Consider the following 20,207-nt stretch of genomic DNA (forward strand, 5'->3'; position numbering starts at 1 on the left):
AACAAAACAACATTGAAAAACTAAACTTCACTAATTAATTAAAGTGAAGTATTTTATTTCAAACTGATTTTGGTTTAAGCAAATATTAACATTAGGCACTGGTAATTAAATCCTGTATATCTCTGCAAGGGAATCAGTTTAAGTATCATAATTAAACATGTAAAAAAATTGAAATAATACAATTATAACATCACTGTTAATTCAGTCATACTGCACGCTACATATTTTTTTCCCTGAACTAGGTAGGATTTTCCAAGGGAATTTAATGGCTATGTCTGTGAGCCTTTTTTGAATTTCTCATCTTGCTCCCCTCTCATTCCCCAAAGACAAAAAATCCTGATACCTTGTCATAAGCTGGATGCCTAAGTTCATAAGCTGTCATATTTATAGGAAGGTGTACTTTTTTGTTTTGTGTTTAATATTAATCAGTATCTGTATACCATCCATTCTTCTGATAAACATTTTGCTACCTCTACTTTTCAGTGTCTGGTTTCATTACTTACACAATCACGTATCTAAGTCTCCCTGAACATAGTAGGTTTCTAGAGGCTAAGATGACTTTTTCTTTTCCCTCCCTGTTAGAAAGAGAATGAGCTTGAGAAACTAGGAAGAGAAGAATCAAATGCTAAAAATCTTGTTCGAACTCTACGTCAAAAAGTAGAAGAAGCCAAAAGTTCTTTAGCACTAAATCGCAGTCGAGGAAAGGTGCTTGAGGCTCTACTGCAGGAGAAGAAATCTGGAAGAATTCATGGAATATATGGAAGACTGGTAAATTTTAAAAGGCCATTATGTATTTACTCTTAAAGTTAATGGGTGACAGAGTGGGACTTTGGAAGAGCAGTGAAAGGTAGAACACCTCACTTCTCTGGTGCTAACCATTAATTTGGTCAGCAGAGTTACAAATCCTGTAGGCTTATTATAAATAAAAAAGAAATAATTACTGAGATTCACTCTACTCAGGACTAAGGAGAGTGACTACCAGAAAGCTATATCTTTTTTGTAGGCTAATCTTTAACATAGAGCCAAGTTAGCTCCATCTTCAAGGGAATATGTTCAAACTGAGGATACTTGCAATGTTTCGTAGCCTGGCCATGCATTAGTCCTGCCTTTGCTTCTGGATTGAGCTGTGACTGACCGTTGTAGTGATTATGATTCTGTTGATTAGGGCCATCTATACCAGCAAAGTACTCAGGTGGAATGGTGCTTCTTATGTTCTGGTGCTACAAAAGGTAGAATCAATCAGCATCCACACACTTTGTAGAATTGCCGTGAAACTTAAAAACACTTAGTCTTACAACTTGTATGTAACTTAAACTGTAATAACTGTACAATTTGTTTGTTTAAAAATATATAAAAATCAGTGATCTCTTTGCTGTTTGTTCTCTACTATCTTACATATATATCAAAACAAAAAGCAATACAATTGTCTCAGCCAAGAAAAGCTGTATCACAGCAAAATTTCTCTTACCATTTTCTCCAAGCAATGTTCTGAAGTTCTGAAAAGTTGCTGCTGAGGTGGAGTTCTCCATACCCTTTTTTCCTAGTGCTAAACAGTACGTGCATATCAGTGTAAATGTAAAATGGTGCTATTGTTGTATTCCGCAGTTTTCTTCTCTTATTTTTCCCCACCACCTCCTCCAAGAAATATCTCTGTTTCAGAAAGTGGGTAAATTGAGGTAGAAGTGAAAAGGTTAGAAAGAGTTTAAGAACAGGGTGTGACTGATAAATAGTACTGATTCAACTATCCAGAGTAATATGGCATGTTCTGTCCAATATGAATAATGCTGAACATGTGTTCTTATAACACAGTTTATCTATTTAGTGTATTCATATTTGAAAAATGTATATGAATTTATTAAAAAGGATGTAGTTCAAACAGCAGCAGACCCCTGTCTAATACAGTTGGCATGTATTCTGTTTTATGCTGTTTTGCTACAGAGAGGAGTGAGAGATTGATTTGTTCTTGGGTAACTGACAGTTGACTGTACATGGCGCTCTGCAAATACACACATTTTTTATACTCTTTTTTTTTCTGGTGGCCACAGGATGGCACACAGAAGTATATGACTTATTCACTCCCACTTAGCTGACCAACGGCAGAACCATACCTGGAACACATTAAATGATTTTGGTAGGCCAGACTGCCTCACTAAAATGTTGGCATATAAAATGTAATGTTTGTCCATGGAAAATAAATTGATGCTACCACATTGCCTTACCACAAAGACCTCTGTTTAAGTTCTACGTATACGAATTTCTATTTTAAAAACAAGTACATTAGAAGTGTATAAATAGCAGCGTGCAGAAGTCAGTTATGATGTTATTTAAAAATTTTGAATTAAAGTATAACTTCTTCCATAAAAAAATCAAGTGTAGGAATTGTTTTCTGATTAGTTTTCATATCATTTCACATTGCAATAACCTTTTGTCATCCCTCGCTTAATGCCAAGACAAAACATTGTTGCCAAGCTAATTAGAGTATTTCTGCCATCCCTCTACCCCCACCCCAATTTTTAGGGAGACTTAGGAGCTATCGATGAAAAGTATGATGTTGCTATTTCATCATCTTGTGGTGCCTTAGATTACATTGTTGTTGATACAATTGATACCGCACAGGAATGTGTGAATTTCTTAAAGAGAAAAGGAATTGGCGTTGCCACGTTTATAGCCTTGGACAAAGTAAGTACTGGCATTTTGGCAAAACAAGTTATGTTGTTGATTTACTCTAAGCTGTACAGTACTGATATCTGTAGATAAAGCTAAAATAGGAAACGCTTTAATCGGATGGTGGTACCTTAGAATATTATAATGGCAAACAATAAAGTTGACTTACTGAGACTTAACGAAACTTTTTAGATACTTGTGTGCTTACAAGTATCTTGATGTGCCTTTTAATTTATTGTATTTTTATATTCTTTGTTTTTAATTAGCAAACGTAGTAATCTAGTAGCTGTAACCTATGCAATTTAAACAGCAAGTATTGGTAGCAAAGGGAGCAATGAGTTATTGGTGGGTTTTTAGCTATATTATAAGTAGACATCTCCAAGGAAGCTTTACTGTTAATTGCCATTCTGAAGAGAAGCATAGTAATACTTACACTGGAGAACTGTTACGTTCACTTTAAAGCCCTAACTTACCTTGGAATAATGAAATGACCTCGTAACATGTCCTAAGGAATCCTTCATTCATTTATTTACTTTTTTGGTGTAGATGGCTGTATGGGAAAAATACATGAAAAAAATTCCAACTCCTGAAAATGCTCCACGGTTGTTTGATTTGGTGAAAGTAAAAGATGAGAAGATTTGCCAGGCTTTTTACTTCGCATTACGTGATACCCTGGTAGCGAGTAACTTGGAACAGGCTACCAGAGTAGCATTCCAAAAAGATAAAAGATGGAGAGTTGTAACACTGCAAGGACAAATCATAGAACAGTCAGGTATTTAAATACAAACTTACAATTCTATTTTCAGCACTTTGTAGATGATATTAAATCAAAATTAGAATGATAACTTTTTTTATTCTCTTCTACTTTAGGAACGATGACTGGTGGTGGAGGTAAAATAATGAAGGGCAGAATGGGATCCTCAGTCATAATTGATGTTTCAGAAGAACAGGTTAGTGTATATAATCTTAATTAAAAATTGAATTTCTTCAAAATTTCTGATATTTCGGTAGTTTACACGTGCACATGCTATACCCTCATAAATCAGCATGGGTAGTTAACAATCTGTGATGCAAGATATATTAATAATGATTTATAAAGCTACATTTCATAAGATTGACGTAGGCTATATTGCTCTTAAATGCTTTTATTGACACCCCAGCTATCATATGCCTATTGTTTACTTTTTAGTCCCATAATGCTACCTTTGATAACTTGGAAATTGATTGAAAGCAGGAATGAGAACATGGAAGAGACTGACCATAAAGAACCACTGTGCTGCAGAGCAGTGCACACAAATTTCAGCAAAAAGAAAAGACCTTAGGGTTTTGGTCATTTTATATCCTTGTGAGATTTGTCAGGGAGTGGCAGAACTTCCCTTAAAATTTTCGTCTCAAAAACACTTTGGAATATAAAAATACAGCTTGCTTTTTCCTCTGAATTCTTTCTGGTTTTATTTTGTAGTTTTACTCAGTGTGGATGAAACTGTAGAGCCTGGGTCCTTTTTGCCCAGTATCCACTGATCAACCTAACTGAGATCAAACATCAAAAATGTTAATACCTCCTCAAGAAGACATGCTCACTTGTCTAACTGTCAAGTCAAACAGGCTCCTGAAATCAGTCCTCTCCCTACAGGGAAGACCCAACTTTTGCTCTTTAGGAAACAGAGCTGTAATCCAACAGAAGGGTTGAATATTTGCTTACCACTGAGGATATAAAAACAGTAGTTGGTATTTTTTATGTGAAAATGCTTTCAAATTGGAGAACTCCAAAATCAAACTCAATCTTAAAGTTATCTCTATCTGATTTCTCTGCTGGAGGAGAAAACCATGTCTTTCTGCACTCTTCAGTTTTACTACTGAGAGGTTAAAGTGTGTATGTGTCTTGTGTATTTTCACCTTTGTGCATCTGGGAAAATAGGGTTACATTTAGCCAATACCTTTGGTCATAGGAGAGCAGGAAGGAAACACTTCTTGAAGACTTGGATCATTCCAAAGCACTCCTGCATTTCTGTCATGCCCAAGACAGATGTCAGTGTCAAGAAAGTTCAAAAGGGTTTTCGTAGGCTAGTTAGAACACGTTCCTCTGCTGTGTACTTAGGAAGAACTTGCAGACTCTCAGGCATCGGTTTTATACCTTCCGTGATGTAGATGGCTTAAGAAAATAGACTACCTATTAGTCACTCTTAAGTACCCTAAGAGTAGCCCCCAAAATCTTCAGTAGGCACTTTTTACAAAGTAAAATCATCTCACTTGGTGACATTATCCTTCCTGTCTTTAAGTTTCTGAGATTCTAAATGAATGCAAAAAAAATATGATGATGTGCAATGGAGGAGCTAAATCTTAAAGAGCAGCTTTGAATTAATGAGATGTAATTATGAACAGAACTTCATGATTGTAAACTTTTGGCATTATCAGAAGTGCAAAATTCTATTGATTTACTTAATTCTGCAAGAGACCTCTTCTATCCCTTTTCTGGGACTCTAAGCATAAAAAGTCAGCTATGTCCTTTTCTACTTTTGCTCGGTAGGCATAAAAAGAAACATTCAGTGATAATAAAAAGGCTCCTTTTTTTATCTTCATGAACAAAAGGGGTTTATTGCCCTAGACTTGAAAAGGGTCAAAAAATACATAAACCAGCTCATATTTAAATCGTAGTAATAGTGAACTTTGCTGTTTCTTATCTTCAGACTTACTAGATTTATTCATGATCATATTTATTAGATCTTAGATTTATTCGTGATTCATTCTCTACAAGAGGCGTACTTACGTACCGTTTCCTAGTCAGCACATGATAAATACTGTGGCTCTCAATAAAGATGAGTAACTATAATTCAGCTTCTCTGATTTTTGGCTGTGTACCACAGTGGTGCATCCAGGTAGAACAAGTGTTCATATCTGTGCATATTAAACAGTTTTTGATCATGTAAAAGCAGATAAGTGGCTGAGATTTGAAATATGTTCTTGTTCTCTTGATGGTGAATTGCAAGATGCAGGCTCTTAACCTGTTGCTACCTGCAAAAGCCTATCTTCTCAAAACAGAATACCACAAAAAACAATAACCACCCTGCAGCTGTTTGTACCAAATCTAATCAATAAACAGTAGTATAACTGCTTCAGGCTTCTGCTTGTGTGGTTTTGGATTCTGCCTTCGTTATTCTGACTATAAGCATTTCTAGCTTAATCCAATTTTATTTCCTTGAAACCATTTTTCCATTACTAGCTATTTTGAGCGGAATTCTTCAGCTTATTTTTTTTATGCTTGCTCCTCTTGTCTTTCATTGTCATGACTGATCTTCTCAGCAATCAGCCTGCATGTTCTGTCCAACTATAGCAAAGTTTTTACTCTATTTTCTCCATGTGTTTTAAGAGTTTGTAAACTGTATAGCACATGAATGAGATCTCACTGTATATTGTAGCGGTGACACTAGGCAAACGACTGCATCTCATTTTTGTGTAGGTTAGTAAAATGGAATCTCAACTGCAGAAAGATTCAAAAAGAGCAATACAGTATGAAGAAGAGAAAATTCAACTTGAAGAAGCCATAGCAAAACTGCACCAAAATGTTCGGGAAATGAGAAATACTTTAGAAAAGTATACAGCAAGCATCCAGGTAAACAAATTTATTATTACTGAAGCAATATCTAGCTTCTCCATGACTGTGCGGGAGGATAACTTCTCAGTATAAAGCCTCATAGTCTTTATATCCTTGTTAGTATTCAAGGATCTTTTTAAACTATGGGATTCTAACACAGTCGTATGTTCTGTAGAGTTTATCTGAACAAGAAGTTCATCTAAAAATCCAGGTTAAGGAATTTGAAGCAAATGTAATTGCTGCTGCTCCGGACAAAAACAAACAGAAAGAATTGGAAAAAATCCTTAATACTTTTAAAAAAGGTAAGTGTTGTGGAGGGGGAATTATAGTAAACGAATGTGATTACAGTTTTTACCTAATACGGGAATGAATGTTACAGCTTTGTTCTTTTAGATTACCAGTGCTTTCACTGTTATCATTGATCTTGTTTTGGAATCTCTTTTCTTCCAAGGGAGGGGGATAAAAGGTATTCCTAGAGATTAAAAAGACTCAGAACCCCTTTTTTTGCTTGAATTCAAGTTCATGTTCCAGTTAAATTAAATACTAAGTTCAGTATTTTTTGTTTGTTTGGTTAGATTTTTATGGCTTTATTACAAACAGGATAATCGGGAAACTTTTAGTTTAATTAGTGTTAAGAATTGTTAGTGCAGAGGGTAATAATATTAAAGTCAAGTAAAGGAGTTTGCTGTACTTTAACAGGGTTATGGTATGATTCTGTAAAATGAATACAGTATATTCTGTTGTGGACACATTGTACCCCAGTTCTTTTTGTGAAAGTATATTTACCCTGAGAACTCAAATAATTGTTTCCCTGAAGAAAATGGTAGCTTAGTAAGGTAAACCTTGACTGCTTGTATTTCTTGCTCAGGAAATGAGCACGGTCTTAAAAAAAAAAAAAAAAAAAAGAAGAAAAAGAAAAAAAAGAAAAACCCTTCCCCCACAGTTCTGCTTTCCTGGCATGCTAAGAAAGAGAAGATATGCTAATTTGGATCTCCACTGTGCCTGTTTTGAACAATATTAACATCAAGAGTCTATGAATACTTCACTTCTTTAATCACTCTAAAGTTTGGAGGTATAAATTATCTATTAACTTTCTCAGTTTCTTCCAAATGATGGAGAGAGACAAACTTGTGCTCTCCTCTGGAGAGGTGGCTGCATTCTGCCTTTCAGCTCTGCTTTCCCCCCCTTTTCTCCCCAAAAGAAAAGCATAAATCTGTAGCAAATTTAGTGTGGGATTTTTTCTTTCTTTTTAGTTTTGCATTTAGAGTACTAAGGAGCTAGGTAGTTTATTTTTGAAAGCTGTTCATCTTTCACTTAAAACTCAACAAAACCATCTTGATAAACTAAATAAGGAGACTTGGGTACCTCGAAGGTAGAGTAGGCTATCTTACTATTCAGCATGTGTGGTAACTACCCAGTAATACCAACTATGGAATAACGATTAATGGCCAGTCCTTACAGTTTTGCCCCTTTGAGTGTTTTCCCCTCTGAATAAATACAAGTAATGAGTTTGGAATAGCTTCTTATGTACCATGTTGTGCATTTAAGTACTCTGTATACGTTAAGTAATCCAATTAAAAATTTTGACAGTTTGTGCTAAAAATGTTTTGGCTGTACAACAGTATCACAGAGACGTGAGTAATACTTTTCTTTTTGCCACACTAAAAGAACTTTTTTCACAATGTAAAGAAATGTATGCATTTTTCAGTATATCCATAGAGCAGAGTTTTTTTTATCACTTAAATCTGATATATTCTAAACACTCCAGTGTTCTTAGGGGCAGCATAATGACGTTTCTTACTCCATTCTGTTTATTGACAGATTATGACTGTGTTGCTGAAAAAGCTGGTAAAGTAGAAAGTGAAGTTAAACGATTGCATAATCTCATAATTGATATCAACAATCATAAACTTAAAGCACAGCAAGACAAACTTGATAAGATCAACAAAGAAATAGATGAATGTACTTCAGCTATTACTAGAGCCCAAGTGGCAGTCAAGACTGCAGACAGGTACAGTAATCATGAATGTATTCAGTTTGAAAGCTTCAGGCTGTAATTGCATGTTGCTCAGATTCTTGTTTGATTACAGGGAATCTTTATATGGGGATTTGTCAGGGCAGAAGGGATGACTTTCACCTCTTTACAGCTAGATGTAAACTGGAGGGAGGAGGTCATAACCTTTTTCTCTGAACTGATTTACCTCAAATTGAGACTGAAACGTTAAGAACCATAATCTTTGTTAATTAAAATGCTTTAAAGGCAGAGGATCAGAGAGCTAGAAAGCTTAGTGAAACCTGATCACGGAGAGTCATTTCAGCTTTCAAATAGCTGTATGTCTTGATATTGGTGCCTGCAGGACGTGTGCTTGCTTTAAGTATTCTCCATAGCTAAAATCTGTTGAGCTTAAAATCTTAATTTTTAGCGGTGTGTCTGATACAAAATGTGGTTTGTGTTAAAGAGGTAAAGAGAAATAGAAAGATTTGTAGTTTAATATTTCTAACAGGCAATTTAAAGATCATATTTAATTTATATTTTTCTACTAATATCTGCCTATAACTAAAATACAGTATTTCAGGATAAAAACTCAAAACTGCACTTACTGCCATGCAATGAAGCAGTTCAAAATTGAAGAGACTAATTTTATTATGAATTATCTAAAGAAGAAAAATTTAAGTATTTTTCTATCAGCCTAGCAGTGTATAATGAATGCTTGGAAAAAATTTCAAAACTGTTTCTGGAGGAACAAATTGAGTGTTCTAATGGTATGTATTTAAGGAAGGCAACGATTTTGTTTTACCTGTATTTCCCAGGGCTGAGAGTTCGTATGTAAATAAGCACTTACTATTTGATCATCAATAGCTAGTGAACAATCTTTGTAAGTTAGATTGTGTTTTTCATTATATCTTGTCATATTTGCACTCGTGTGAGGTATACAAACATCTTGGTATCTATTCAGAAATCTGAAAAAATCTGAGGAGTCTGTACTACGCACTGAGAAGGAAATTGGAGATAATGAGAAAGAAATTAAAGACTTAACACAAGAGCTGACTACCCTAGAAGAGAAAGCTACTGAAGTTATGAATGACTGCAAGCAAGCTGAAGTAAGTGTGTATCCTCAGAGGGGATGCAGTCTGTGAAATACCTTGTAGATAACATCAGCTATGCCAGAGTTGTCCTAACTGCTGATGTCTGCTAACCTTCAGCATTAGAAATTCCAGGCTTAGCAATATGAAAAAGGGTTGCATTAGCTGTTAGTACCTTCATTAAAAAATGTTTCCGTCTAATTTGAGCCTCAGTCTTGACAATGTTGTAAAAATATCTTTTCTGTAAGTTGTTTTCCTCCCCATCCTCCAAAAATTCATACAAGGATAAAACAGAAAAGAATGTTCTTTTCTGTATCTTGCAATATATTGCACTCTTTCTTACAAAATGAATCAAGAGCTGGCCCTTAAAAAAAAAAAAAAAAAAAAAAAAGATGCTGGGAAGGAAAAAAAAACACAGTAGGCCAAAACAGCCCTAGTAAGCGTTCTGGTTTTCAGGTAAAACCAGGATAATGAGTTAAATACTTGCACAAATTCTGCTGTAGAGCTTTAGGGTCACATTGAGCAATGGTCAGGGCACGGAAATGGTGCACCTCGTTTTCAAAAGGGGAAAAAAAAAAGCCACTGTGGCAGAGCAGGAGAGATGTTTGAAAGGAGTGAATAGCTGCACTTAAGTTCTGTTCTTAGCTGGAAATATATCTTGACTTATTTTTCTGAAGCTAAACAAAAACTTAAAATAAACCAAGATTCCTCAAAGAAATTAGTGATTTCAAAACTTTTTTTTTTGAGTAACATAACTGTAGAAAATCTCTATAATTTTTCCCATCTAGATTTTATTTAAGAGAAGGGAGTGCAGACAACCTGTATGGCTAAAATTCTTCAGAATAAAGTCATTTGAGGCTGTCCCCCTCTAAAGCTTTCAGCTAAAACATACAAATATAGGACTCATTTAATCCAGATCTAGAATGCAAATATAAACTGCAGTGTATTTTCACAAGTGGGATTTCAGAATTCAGAGACTAGGTTAATCCAAGTACAAGAACATGCATTTGTTTACATCAATACTTAGGAATTGTGGAGAGTAAGCTTATGCAAATAATACAGCAGAAACAAATCTATAACTCAGGAAAGTGGTAACATTTCACAGGCAACTGATTAATGCATGTTTTTTGACATTTCTGTTTAGGAAGCATTACCAGAAGTTCAGGAAGAACACCGCAGTTTACTCCAAGAGATGAAAGCTATTCAAGATAATGAACATGCACTTCAAAAGGAAGCTCTTAACATAAGACTTAAGATTGAACAAATCGACGGTCATATTTCTGCGCACCAGTCAAAGATTAAATACTGGCAAAAAGAGGTAAGAAAAGTGTTCGGTTCATAAAATTTGAATTATAAAATCCCAAAAGATTAACACATTAATACATAGTAGGGAAATGAATAATTGAGGGAAAATTGGTATTCCCTTCATAGTTTATTGTTTTTAGCTATAAAAACCAACTCTAAAACATATACCTTTCAGTCTTTTAATTTCTGATTTACAAAGTTATGGATGAAATGGTTTGGCTTCTGGCTTATCAAGTATTTATTATTTATTTATTTATTTATGAAAGAAAGCTAGACTAACTAGCTGACATAACACTATCTAAATGTAATTAAGAGCAATGAGCAAAAGATAATTAGCCATAAAGAGCAACCAAGAGACTTTCTGTGCCTGTACACCCTCTCTATACCTCTCGCACCATGTTTGTACCTACTCATTACAAGAAAAAAATGAGGCTGGGTAACGATGGCATTCAGTGTTCCCTGTCCTATGGGTCCCTCCATAGGAAGCTGGGGAGTGTCTGCTCTGAAAATCCTGCCTCCTGTCCATGCCTGTACATTGTTTTGACACCAATCAGCTAAGCAGTATTAACCTGAACCAAAGTACAGTGCAGAGAGGCAGAAACTGTACAGGTTCCAAAATACACTGCTGAAATAAAAGAACTAGGTATCTCATGTAAGCATTAAATAATTTTTGGAAGGGGCAGGTATCCTAGTAGGGGAGAGAAGCAAATAGAAGTATAACATGGATAACTAAAATGCAGGTCATTTAAGACTCTATTCAGTGCTGTATCCACTAAGCTGTTCTAAATAATGTGGCAAGACCCTTTTCCTGAAAACATTTCACCTAAAATCTCTAGTCCAGGTGGTACATCAAACTGACTTTCCCTAATTATAGGGAAGCAGGCCAACAGGAATTCAGTGGGACCAGGAAGAAACTCTGCTGCTCAGAGAATACCTCTATGAGGCAGTTCATCAAATAAATTAATTTAGAAGCAGTGGGAAGGAATTGCTACCTCTCTAGGTGCTGCAACGCCTAGCTTCTCCGAGCTTCTATAGGAGCAGGAGAGCTGACAGCCTTCACACATAAGAACACACAGATATCTTTATATTGACTTCATTGCTTGCCATTCAACAGCTGTCTTGTCCGTTCTGGCTGCCAGATCCTGTTCTAGTTCTGTTGAACGAGCTAGGTCTGAGCCTTGTCTGATACTTGGTGTCAGTTTCAAAAATTTCTCTGCATCAGCCTCCCTGAAGGGCTTTTAATTCTTCTGGAAACAATTCTGCACAGAATCTCGATTTTTTTTTTTTTTTTTTTTTTTTTTTTTTTTTTTTGGCCCATAGATTAGTTGAGTCCAGAGAGTCAACAAAAGAGGGGAAGAGTCAGTGGTGGTTGTAGGTATTATTTGTTTTTGTTTTCCTGGTTTATGGAAATGGCAAATATCAGGTAGGTGTACAGTGACACATGTTCAGAGAAAAGGACAGTTACATGCCTCGAGTTCATAAAGACATGATGTCTTTGTTGTATTATCTGTCCTTTTCTTCCTACTTTGTATTAAAATCCTTAACAGAGAGATGGATCTAGACCAGCAGTTCATCTTGCACTGCCCTTTTAAACCCTTGTTAATCTGAGGATGACTATGGGGCAGCTACCCAGCAAGGAGAGTTACTGTCAGGAACTTTTCAGTCTCAGACACACGAAGTATTGAACGTAAAATTGTTAAAGTTCTACAGGATCAGTGATGGACAGATGACTTCAACTACTGCGATTCTTATGGAGAAATATTTCCTTTGAAGGAATTGTGTATGTAATTTTCAGGAGCAGAACAACAGGATAAAAGGATGCTTGCTGTCTTTCTCAGAACTTACCTTTAAAGGGCTAAACTAAATTTGGACCAAAATAAATTAAGTGAAGAAACACTGAATGTTTTGAGATTGGAAGGTTCAGTGTGTACTAATACAGAAAAAGTTTATTTTAGAAACAAGTTCATGTGATAACTACTAATGTGGTATTTAAAGATTTTTAGTACGTGGTTTTGAATTTCAGATATCAAAATTATCACTGCACTCCATAGAAGATAAGCCACCTGAGGAACTTCCAGTACTAAGTCAAGAAGAGCTTGAGGCTATCAAAGATCCAGATATTATCATTAATCAGATAGCTCTCCTGGAAGCCCAGTGTCATGAAATGAAACCCAACCTTGGTGCTATTGCCGAATACAAGAAGAAGGTAAGCTTAATTACTGTTGTATAGTAGCAGCATAAATCTTTCTAATGTTGTGTAGGCCTTCAGCATAATAGCACTGTATACCCTTCATCCAAAGGTAAGCATTGGGTATATAGCTTTACTATGTATTTTCCATTACTTGAGTCTGTTAATGTACAGAATTAAAGTCATTGCTTTTGAAGTACCTAGATAGCCTTCCAATTGCACATTTTTCAGGTGACTGCTCAAATAGATCCGACACTTGAAGTACATGCAAAATTGCTCTCTAGCTAAGTGACCAAAGAAACTGTCTTTATCCATAGGCATACCAGGAGGAGGTGGCCCTATTGCTGTTCAGTTCCTTTTTATTGGACCTGCAAAATGAAATGGAATCCTTGAATTTTCCCTTTTTTCTCTACATGCTGTGCGGTTGTTAACATCCTGACTACGTGTTAGCTCATGTTTAGCCAAAAGGGTGAAAGTTGTATCTCGGAGCCTACATACAGCTTCTTTATACCTGATACCATACATGCTAGGTGAAGACAGTTTTCATCTGTAGAAGTTTATTTGGTCGCTAGTCTCAGCTAGACGCACAAACACAGTACTAGGCTTTTTTTTTTCCTCATAGTACTCACTTCAGTAATACTGGACTATTTAATAGATTAAATGTTTCATTTTAAAGTGGATTTTCCATCAACTTTAATAGAGAATCATCTCACACAAATATCTATATAGACATTTCCTTGCCATATCTTGGATTCCTGAAGAACCTTAGTATTTCCCCCCTAGAAAGTCAGAAACTTACACTTCTTCATAGCTCATATAAAACCAGAGACTAAGTCTTTCTCTTGGACAGCTTCATCTATCCCGCACCGATAAGACTTCCTCTTTAAAGTACCAGCTGTGTTGTCTCAAAGGACAGGGAGACTCTGGGAAATTTTGTGTAAGCCATAGTGCTTCAGAAGAACAAGCTGATCCTTAAATCTCAGTCTAAACTCTTGTCCAAAGACACCTTACTTTCATAACAATCAACTTCTCAACTCTGTGTTTTCTTTCCCAGTTTCACTTAATCCCAGGAAAAAAAAAAACAAACTTACAAAGAGAGAAGACTCCTGACAATATAAAGACAATGTCTGTCTATGCTACTAAGTAGTGTCAAGTGGTATCATTTCTAGCTGTTTAGACGTGTTCAGTAAGGGCAAACAGGAACTGCATTAAAAGTAGAGCCAGAAGGACTTTCATGCTCTTGCAGAATATTTCTGAAATGGGCTTTACAGCAGCTACCTACAGCTTTTACAGGCAAATGCTCCATGAACTGTAAGATTATCTGCAGCACAGACCCACCACAATAGACATTTGTTGTTTAACTAGGACTTCCACTAAATGGCAGTGGCAGTCCATGGTAGGAGTAAACAGAAAAAAAGAGAAGGTTTTTGGTGGTGGTGGTGTTTTTCGTTTATTTAAAAGCTGTTAGCCATTCTGGAGAAAACGAATTTCAAATGGTAGGAGTAACTGGTTTAAAATTTAAATTAATGAGACAGCTTCTTTAATTGCTTTCCCCCCCCCAGGAAGAGCTGTACTTGAAACGTGTGGCTGAATTGGATGACATCACTAATGAGAGAGACAACTTCAGACAGGCTTTTGAAGATCTTAGGAAACAAAGGCTAAATGAATTTATGGCCGGATTTAATGTAATAACAAATAAACTGAAGGAAAATTACCAGATGCTTACTTTGGGAGGAGATGCTGAATTAGAACTTGTGGACAGTCTGGATCCCTTCTCTGAGGGAATCATGTTTAGGTTTGTCAAAATACTTTGTATTATTGCTGTCATTCTTAGTCATTTTCTTTCTTTTTAACCTGTGTGGGTTTTTTGTTTTTGTTTTGTTTTTTATTTTGTTTGTTTTTGTTTCATCAGCTAACCAAGACAGTCCCATCTCTTGGCTAGTATTGGCAAGATACGAGCAGAAGCCTCTTTCACTTTTTAGCATGGGTTAATGAAGGGATTCATTTCTCTTGTTAAGACAAATAACAGCAGTTAGAAAGTTTTAACTTTGAAGTAATTTCTCAGGTTTTCTTAATTCCCAGCATTGATAAACCAAGTTATTTCATTCTGCCTAGGGAATCCTGTCTATCATTTTGGTAACTGGAGATTGTTCTATTTGTCTGAGTGATCCTAATTTATTATATTCATTACATATGAGTAGGATAGCGCTCTTGAAAGATAATTAAATAGTAGTTCTTCAGTGTTACAGCTCCTACAAGGAATAGCTGAGTATTACAGTAGTTTGAGTTCAGACACTCAAACATTAGCTGATCACAGAGCTACGTGCGTACCAGTGGAGTTACTCCACAGCAAACAGAAATAATACAGTTTAGCTCACTGCCTCTCAGCTGTTGAGGACTAAAGGTAACAAGCAGCACAACCATGGTTGTTGTTTTAACTTCTTTACATGTCTGTGTCTTTCAAGAATTCCCTCCTCTGTCATGACTAACTTTTCATTGCAACAGATTTACTTTAATTATGAACAGAAATAATTTATAACTCTAAACTCTTTCAGTGTTCGGCCTCCAAAGAAAAGTTGGAAGAAGATATTTAACTTATCAGGAGGAGAGAAGACTCTTAGTTCACTGGCTCTAGTTTTCGCTCTTCACCATTACAAGCCAACTCCGCTTTATTTTATGGATGAGATAGATGCAGCTCTTGACTTCAAAAATGTATCTATTGTAGCATTCTACATATATGTAAGTATTTAATGGTAACCACTGTAGTCTAAATTTTCTAAGATATTTTCTCCTCTGCCAGAAGAGACAAAGTGATAACATAATTGCAGACAGATTTTAAAATTTGGAATAATATAGTATTCTCAGAAAATTAAATGAAGATGATGACTTCTAGACAGCTGTTAGAATTGTAGCTTCCCCCCCTCCCAACTGCTAGGTTTGATTCTTTCCTGAACTGAGGCAATTAATAGAGGATTTATTAGTTTCTCTTTCTGAGCCCAGACTGAAAAGTTTTAAAAGATGTCTCGGAACAAAAAGTTCGTCAAAGGTGCCACATTTCAACATAGTCTTACTGCTACTGCTTCCTCTTTAAAATGTAGAAACACTTTCACTAAATTCATCAGTTATAGTCAGCTGAGATATGGCATTTAGCTATTACTGTGTTCGTGTATCCAAGCTGACAGTTTCATTCCTGACACACAGCCAAGGTTCCTTGACTTTACACTTCCACTTGAATGTGAGCCGTTTCCCTCAGGCTTCCGGGGTAGGCTGCTTCAATCTGTGTCTTTATTAGTGTTTTTTTTCTTTCAGGCCCTTAAAATTCTGTTGCCACTGTATTTAAGTCAAGCAACCATTTATGTTGCTAAAGTTCTGACTGTTAATTTAAAGTTTTCAGAGTTATCCAGGGAATAACCGAAAATCAGCAGTTTTGAGAACACTCTACAAGTGCTTAAGATCATGATTAGCTATTTAACGTTAGAGAAACACTTCAAAGAAATCTGTCTGCAACTATCATTTTAAACTTTGCTTTCACAATGTCTTTATTTTCACAAAGGTGGGTCCCACAGGTCAGATGTGATTTGCTAGAGCAGAGTTTAATTTTAACTTCAGTGTAGACTAACACTTAAATTTGAAATTTAGTATAGTTTAGCTCTTATTTTACAAAATGCAAAGTATAGCTTAGCATATAGCCTTACCCATATTTTGAAGTTAGTACGATGTTAGGAGAAAAGATGGTAATTGATCTTTCAGCCATTTTTGCTTGCATGTTGCCTGAAGCATTTTGGCCTCATGAGACTATGTATAAAGATACAGCAAGTGTGCACGTTGTGTTGCTTTTTATGTTCCCTCAAGGGATTACAGCTGCTCTGTTAAATACAGATATAGGGCCTGGCGTCAGATTGCCCAGCACTGCATACATGTTACATGGGTTGCTCCATCACCATTACAGCTCAGTGACCTACATGACCAACTCCGTTCACCTCAGTACAATTTTTTTTTTGATATTAAGAGATCTCTGAACAGGGATAGATGCTCCCCATGCCGTGTTGTATGCTGTGCACTGGATTTTGCCTAACCTTCCACTCCTATTCAATTAGCATTCAGCCCTTACTGGGTACCTGCAGTGTGGCGGCAGCAGCAGCCCTCTCCCCCTGAGAAGCTCTACCTTTTCTTTTTGCTAGTTAAGATTATCTCTCTCTCTCCTTTTTCCAGTTACATTTTTCCTCCCTTTCTGTAGCCTGACTTGACAAGCTATCAGGTCCTAGTTTGCCACAGCAATAGTTGTAGCTCCTGAAGCAGCTATGCAGATACCACGTGAACAAAGAATAGAGCCAAAAGAGCTGTACATGTTCATTGTTCCCCTTGCTTAATGATCCTAAGAGCCCAATGGGGTTCAGAACATTTGTGAACTTACACTGTTATTGCTGGATTCCTAAGAATAACATGCTGCTTGTTTTATTTTTAAAGCACCACCAAAGTTAGATGTTTTGTTATCTCTGATCATTCTGCCGCAGGGTCATAGAACTAGCATTCTTCAAGGCTTGTCCTTTTAACAAAGGACTTCCTTTCCCCTGCTCTCAGGGCATGGAAATAGGTTTAGTTTCCTTTTCATTCTTAAAGTAACCCTTGTAAATTAATTCTGGTAACTTAAATAATATAAGCTATCTTCAGTAAGTCTTATATCTGTATATATTTAATTGAATTTGCTTGAATAGGTTGTGAAGAAAAACCACCAAACAAACAAACTTAGGCATAAGTTACTTGCAGTGCTTCATGGTGAGAGCCAAGCTACGCTTATGCTGTGCAAGCACTGATTACAGACAATAGGAATTCTGAGTGATTAGCACTTGCAGATTTTTATATATACTGATTTGTGTATATATATACCCTGTATATTGAAAAGAACTATTTATGTATCCATACTTCCTAAGATCTGAATACAGAGAATCATATAAGCACATACCTTTTTGAAATACTGTGAACTAATACAAATAACTTTTGTTTCAGGAGCAAACAAAAAATGCACAATTTATCATCATCTCACTGCGAAACAACATGTTTGAGATTGCAGACAGATTAATTGGAATTTATAAGACTCACAATACAACAAAAAGTGTGGCAACAAACCCAAAAGTTATTGCATCTAAAGGACTAGCTGAACTTGGCGCTGTTGGGTATAGTATAGCTCAAAAATAGAAGAGGAATTAAAACTTTTTCCACTGTATATTTACATTCTTATTGCTGCTGTTTACCTTTTTTCTAATCTATTTTTGTGTTTTGAGATTGAGTTCTATGAGACTTCTATTTGAGCTTGTTAATAAAACTAGCCTCTGAATAAAATCCATTAGAGTCCATATAGATCTTAATTACATGAACTGATTAAAAAAGAGCTATTTTTCAAATTATGTATCTACCTGCATTTTAATATTCCATTGCAAGGCTTCATGCCAATACTTGGGTTCTGCATGTAGCTTTGTCTGTTTTTTACTATATATATATATATATATTAAAGAAAGAAAATTGTTTTTAAATGCTATCAGTGTCATTATTTAAATATCAAAACACTTGAGTTCCAGAAAGCGAAGTCAGCATACAAAATAATTAACGTTTGATATTACAAGGATGCAAAACTGGAAAGTACTTGGATTTCCAACTCTTGTCATAAGTAGTGTTTTACGATACAAGAATCAAAACAGATATTTCTACCCATTTTGTAATGAACTGATTCAGCTGCAAAAGCTCTTCTCCTTTGTTATTTGCCTACCTTTCTCTTCCTGTAGTTACATAAAACAACATTCCCTTTCTTTTACTAGACCCAAAAAGCTGTACTCTCAGACTGTGGCCATGGTGTACACTTACAGCTTATTAATTCCCCAGTAACTATCATCTGCTTATTTTTACCATCATTTCCCTAAGGGCTAAATTGTTATCATGGAAGAGGTAAGAATATGTAAAGTTATTCCTTATTCCTGTTGCCTACCTAGCTCTTATATGAAGTTCTCCATTTCCCTATCAACAGCTCACTTTACATGTTTTGCTTTCAATTCGGTCTTTTTTGTACTTCAGTAACTGGAGTTTGTGTGTATAACTCCAGAGTTCACACAAGCATCTTGTATTCTGGCATTAATACTGATCACTTAGCTAGAAGTCTCTCATACCTTTGGATGGCATTTTTCATACCTCTATCACATTAATATCTCCTCTGATAATTTTTTTTCCCTATCTTACCTGATACTTAATTTCACTTCTGTTATGCTAGTCCTCAGGAGTCATCCAACTGTTTCTCACACGAGTCAGATCTTTCTCTATTAATGTTATGCTTCAAAAAAACAAAAATCACACAAAAAATTTATATGCTGCTTTTTATAAGAGGGCCATTAATAGAAAGGGTTAGTAAGAACGGTTTTGAATGATAGCTCATTCTCTTCTGTGCTATTAGAATTTGTTTCCATTTCTATTTCTTACTATTTTTATACTAAACAGACTTTACAAAACTTCAAATAGTTTATCCTGTTTCTGTTGTCAGTCTTAAACTGGTGATATATATATCTGGTCAAATAGTGTATGACTGCACCCAAAACCAGAGAAAGGCTCAGCACGTCCAGAAGGGCTGTGTTGTAGCGCTCTGTCCTCTCCTCTGCTGCCTGCAAACATACACAATGACAGCTAAGAACATGCAGTTCTGAGAACAGCAGCATCTGTATTCTCCACGTCATACCTTCACGTACCTAATATCAAAGACATGATCATCAACATAGAGCTGATTTGGAAAAGAAATGGGGAGGCATACTGTAAATAATTTGCTATGAATTCGGGGAAAAAAGCTGAAATGTGCTTTCAATGTAGTCTTAAAACATCAAGATTACATTAAATAAGTGCAAATGAATAGACAAAGTGAACTGTAGGTACACAATCTAAATTATTACTCCTCAGAACACCCAAGCTCAGTGTCAAACAGAAGAGCATAATATTAGAAAAGACAAAAAAATGCAAAGCATTTCTCTGCCACAGTGTAAGTTCAAACTTCAGGGCCATGTATAGTTTTGGTCTTCCCATATTAAAATGAAATTATAAAATCTTGAAGTACAGCTTCAGAATAAATTTATGGGTAAGATTAGCCAAGAACAAAAAGGTACAGTACAAAGCGGAAGCTCTTCTAAAGAACGCTGAAGGAATAATTAATAAACCAGCTGGAGAACCAGAGAAGAACATCGCAGAGGCAAGCTGAGGACAAACATGGTCACTGGGAAGCGGATGACAGGTAAGGAAAATAAGCTGCTTCTGAGCTTTGACTGAGAAGATGTCTTAGAAATTTTGCTGAAGAGCAATTCACCTCTCAGGCTAATAACTACTCTGAGAAGTACAGTTTCCAAG

At 35.8% G+C, this 20,207-nt stretch overlaps 1 protein-coding gene across 8 annotated transcripts in view; it reads left to right on the forward strand.

The window, feature by feature from the left end:
* Nucleotides 1-18,334, forward strand: part of SMC4 (structural maintenance of chromosomes 4) — a 46,018-nt gene extending 27,684 nt beyond the window's left edge. For all 8 annotated transcript variants that reach the window (XM_064516559.1, XM_064516567.1, XM_064516560.1 and 5 more), the window contains 13 exons: nucleotides 583-768; nucleotides 2,518-2,679; nucleotides 3,211-3,436; nucleotides 3,535-3,614; nucleotides 6,122-6,274; nucleotides 6,432-6,558; nucleotides 8,078-8,267; nucleotides 9,214-9,358; nucleotides 10,485-10,658; nucleotides 12,669-12,851; nucleotides 14,396-14,628; nucleotides 15,389-15,572; nucleotides 17,841-18,334. In XM_064516559.1, coding sequence (XP_064372629.1) covers nucleotides 583-768; nucleotides 2,518-2,679; nucleotides 3,211-3,436; nucleotides 3,535-3,614; nucleotides 6,122-6,274; nucleotides 6,432-6,558; nucleotides 8,078-8,267; nucleotides 9,214-9,358; nucleotides 10,485-10,658; nucleotides 12,669-12,851; nucleotides 14,396-14,628; nucleotides 15,389-15,572; nucleotides 17,841-18,029 — 2,232 coding nt within the window. In that variant the 3' untranslated portion in view covers nucleotides 18,030-18,334. The remainder of the gene's footprint in view (nucleotides 1-582; nucleotides 769-2,517; nucleotides 2,680-3,210; nucleotides 3,437-3,534; nucleotides 3,615-6,121; nucleotides 6,275-6,431; nucleotides 6,559-8,077; nucleotides 8,268-9,213; nucleotides 9,359-10,484; nucleotides 10,659-12,668; nucleotides 12,852-14,395; nucleotides 14,629-15,388; nucleotides 15,573-17,840) is intronic.
* The last annotated feature ends 1,873 nt before the right edge of the window (nucleotides 18,335-20,207 follow it).

The sequence above is a fragment of the Dromaius novaehollandiae genome, chromosome 9 (assembly GCF_036370855.1).
Source record: "Dromaius novaehollandiae isolate bDroNov1 chromosome 9, bDroNov1.hap1, whole genome shotgun sequence".
In the NCBI taxonomy this organism is placed as follows: Eukaryota; Metazoa; Chordata; class Aves; order Casuariiformes; family Dromaiidae; genus Dromaius; species Dromaius novaehollandiae.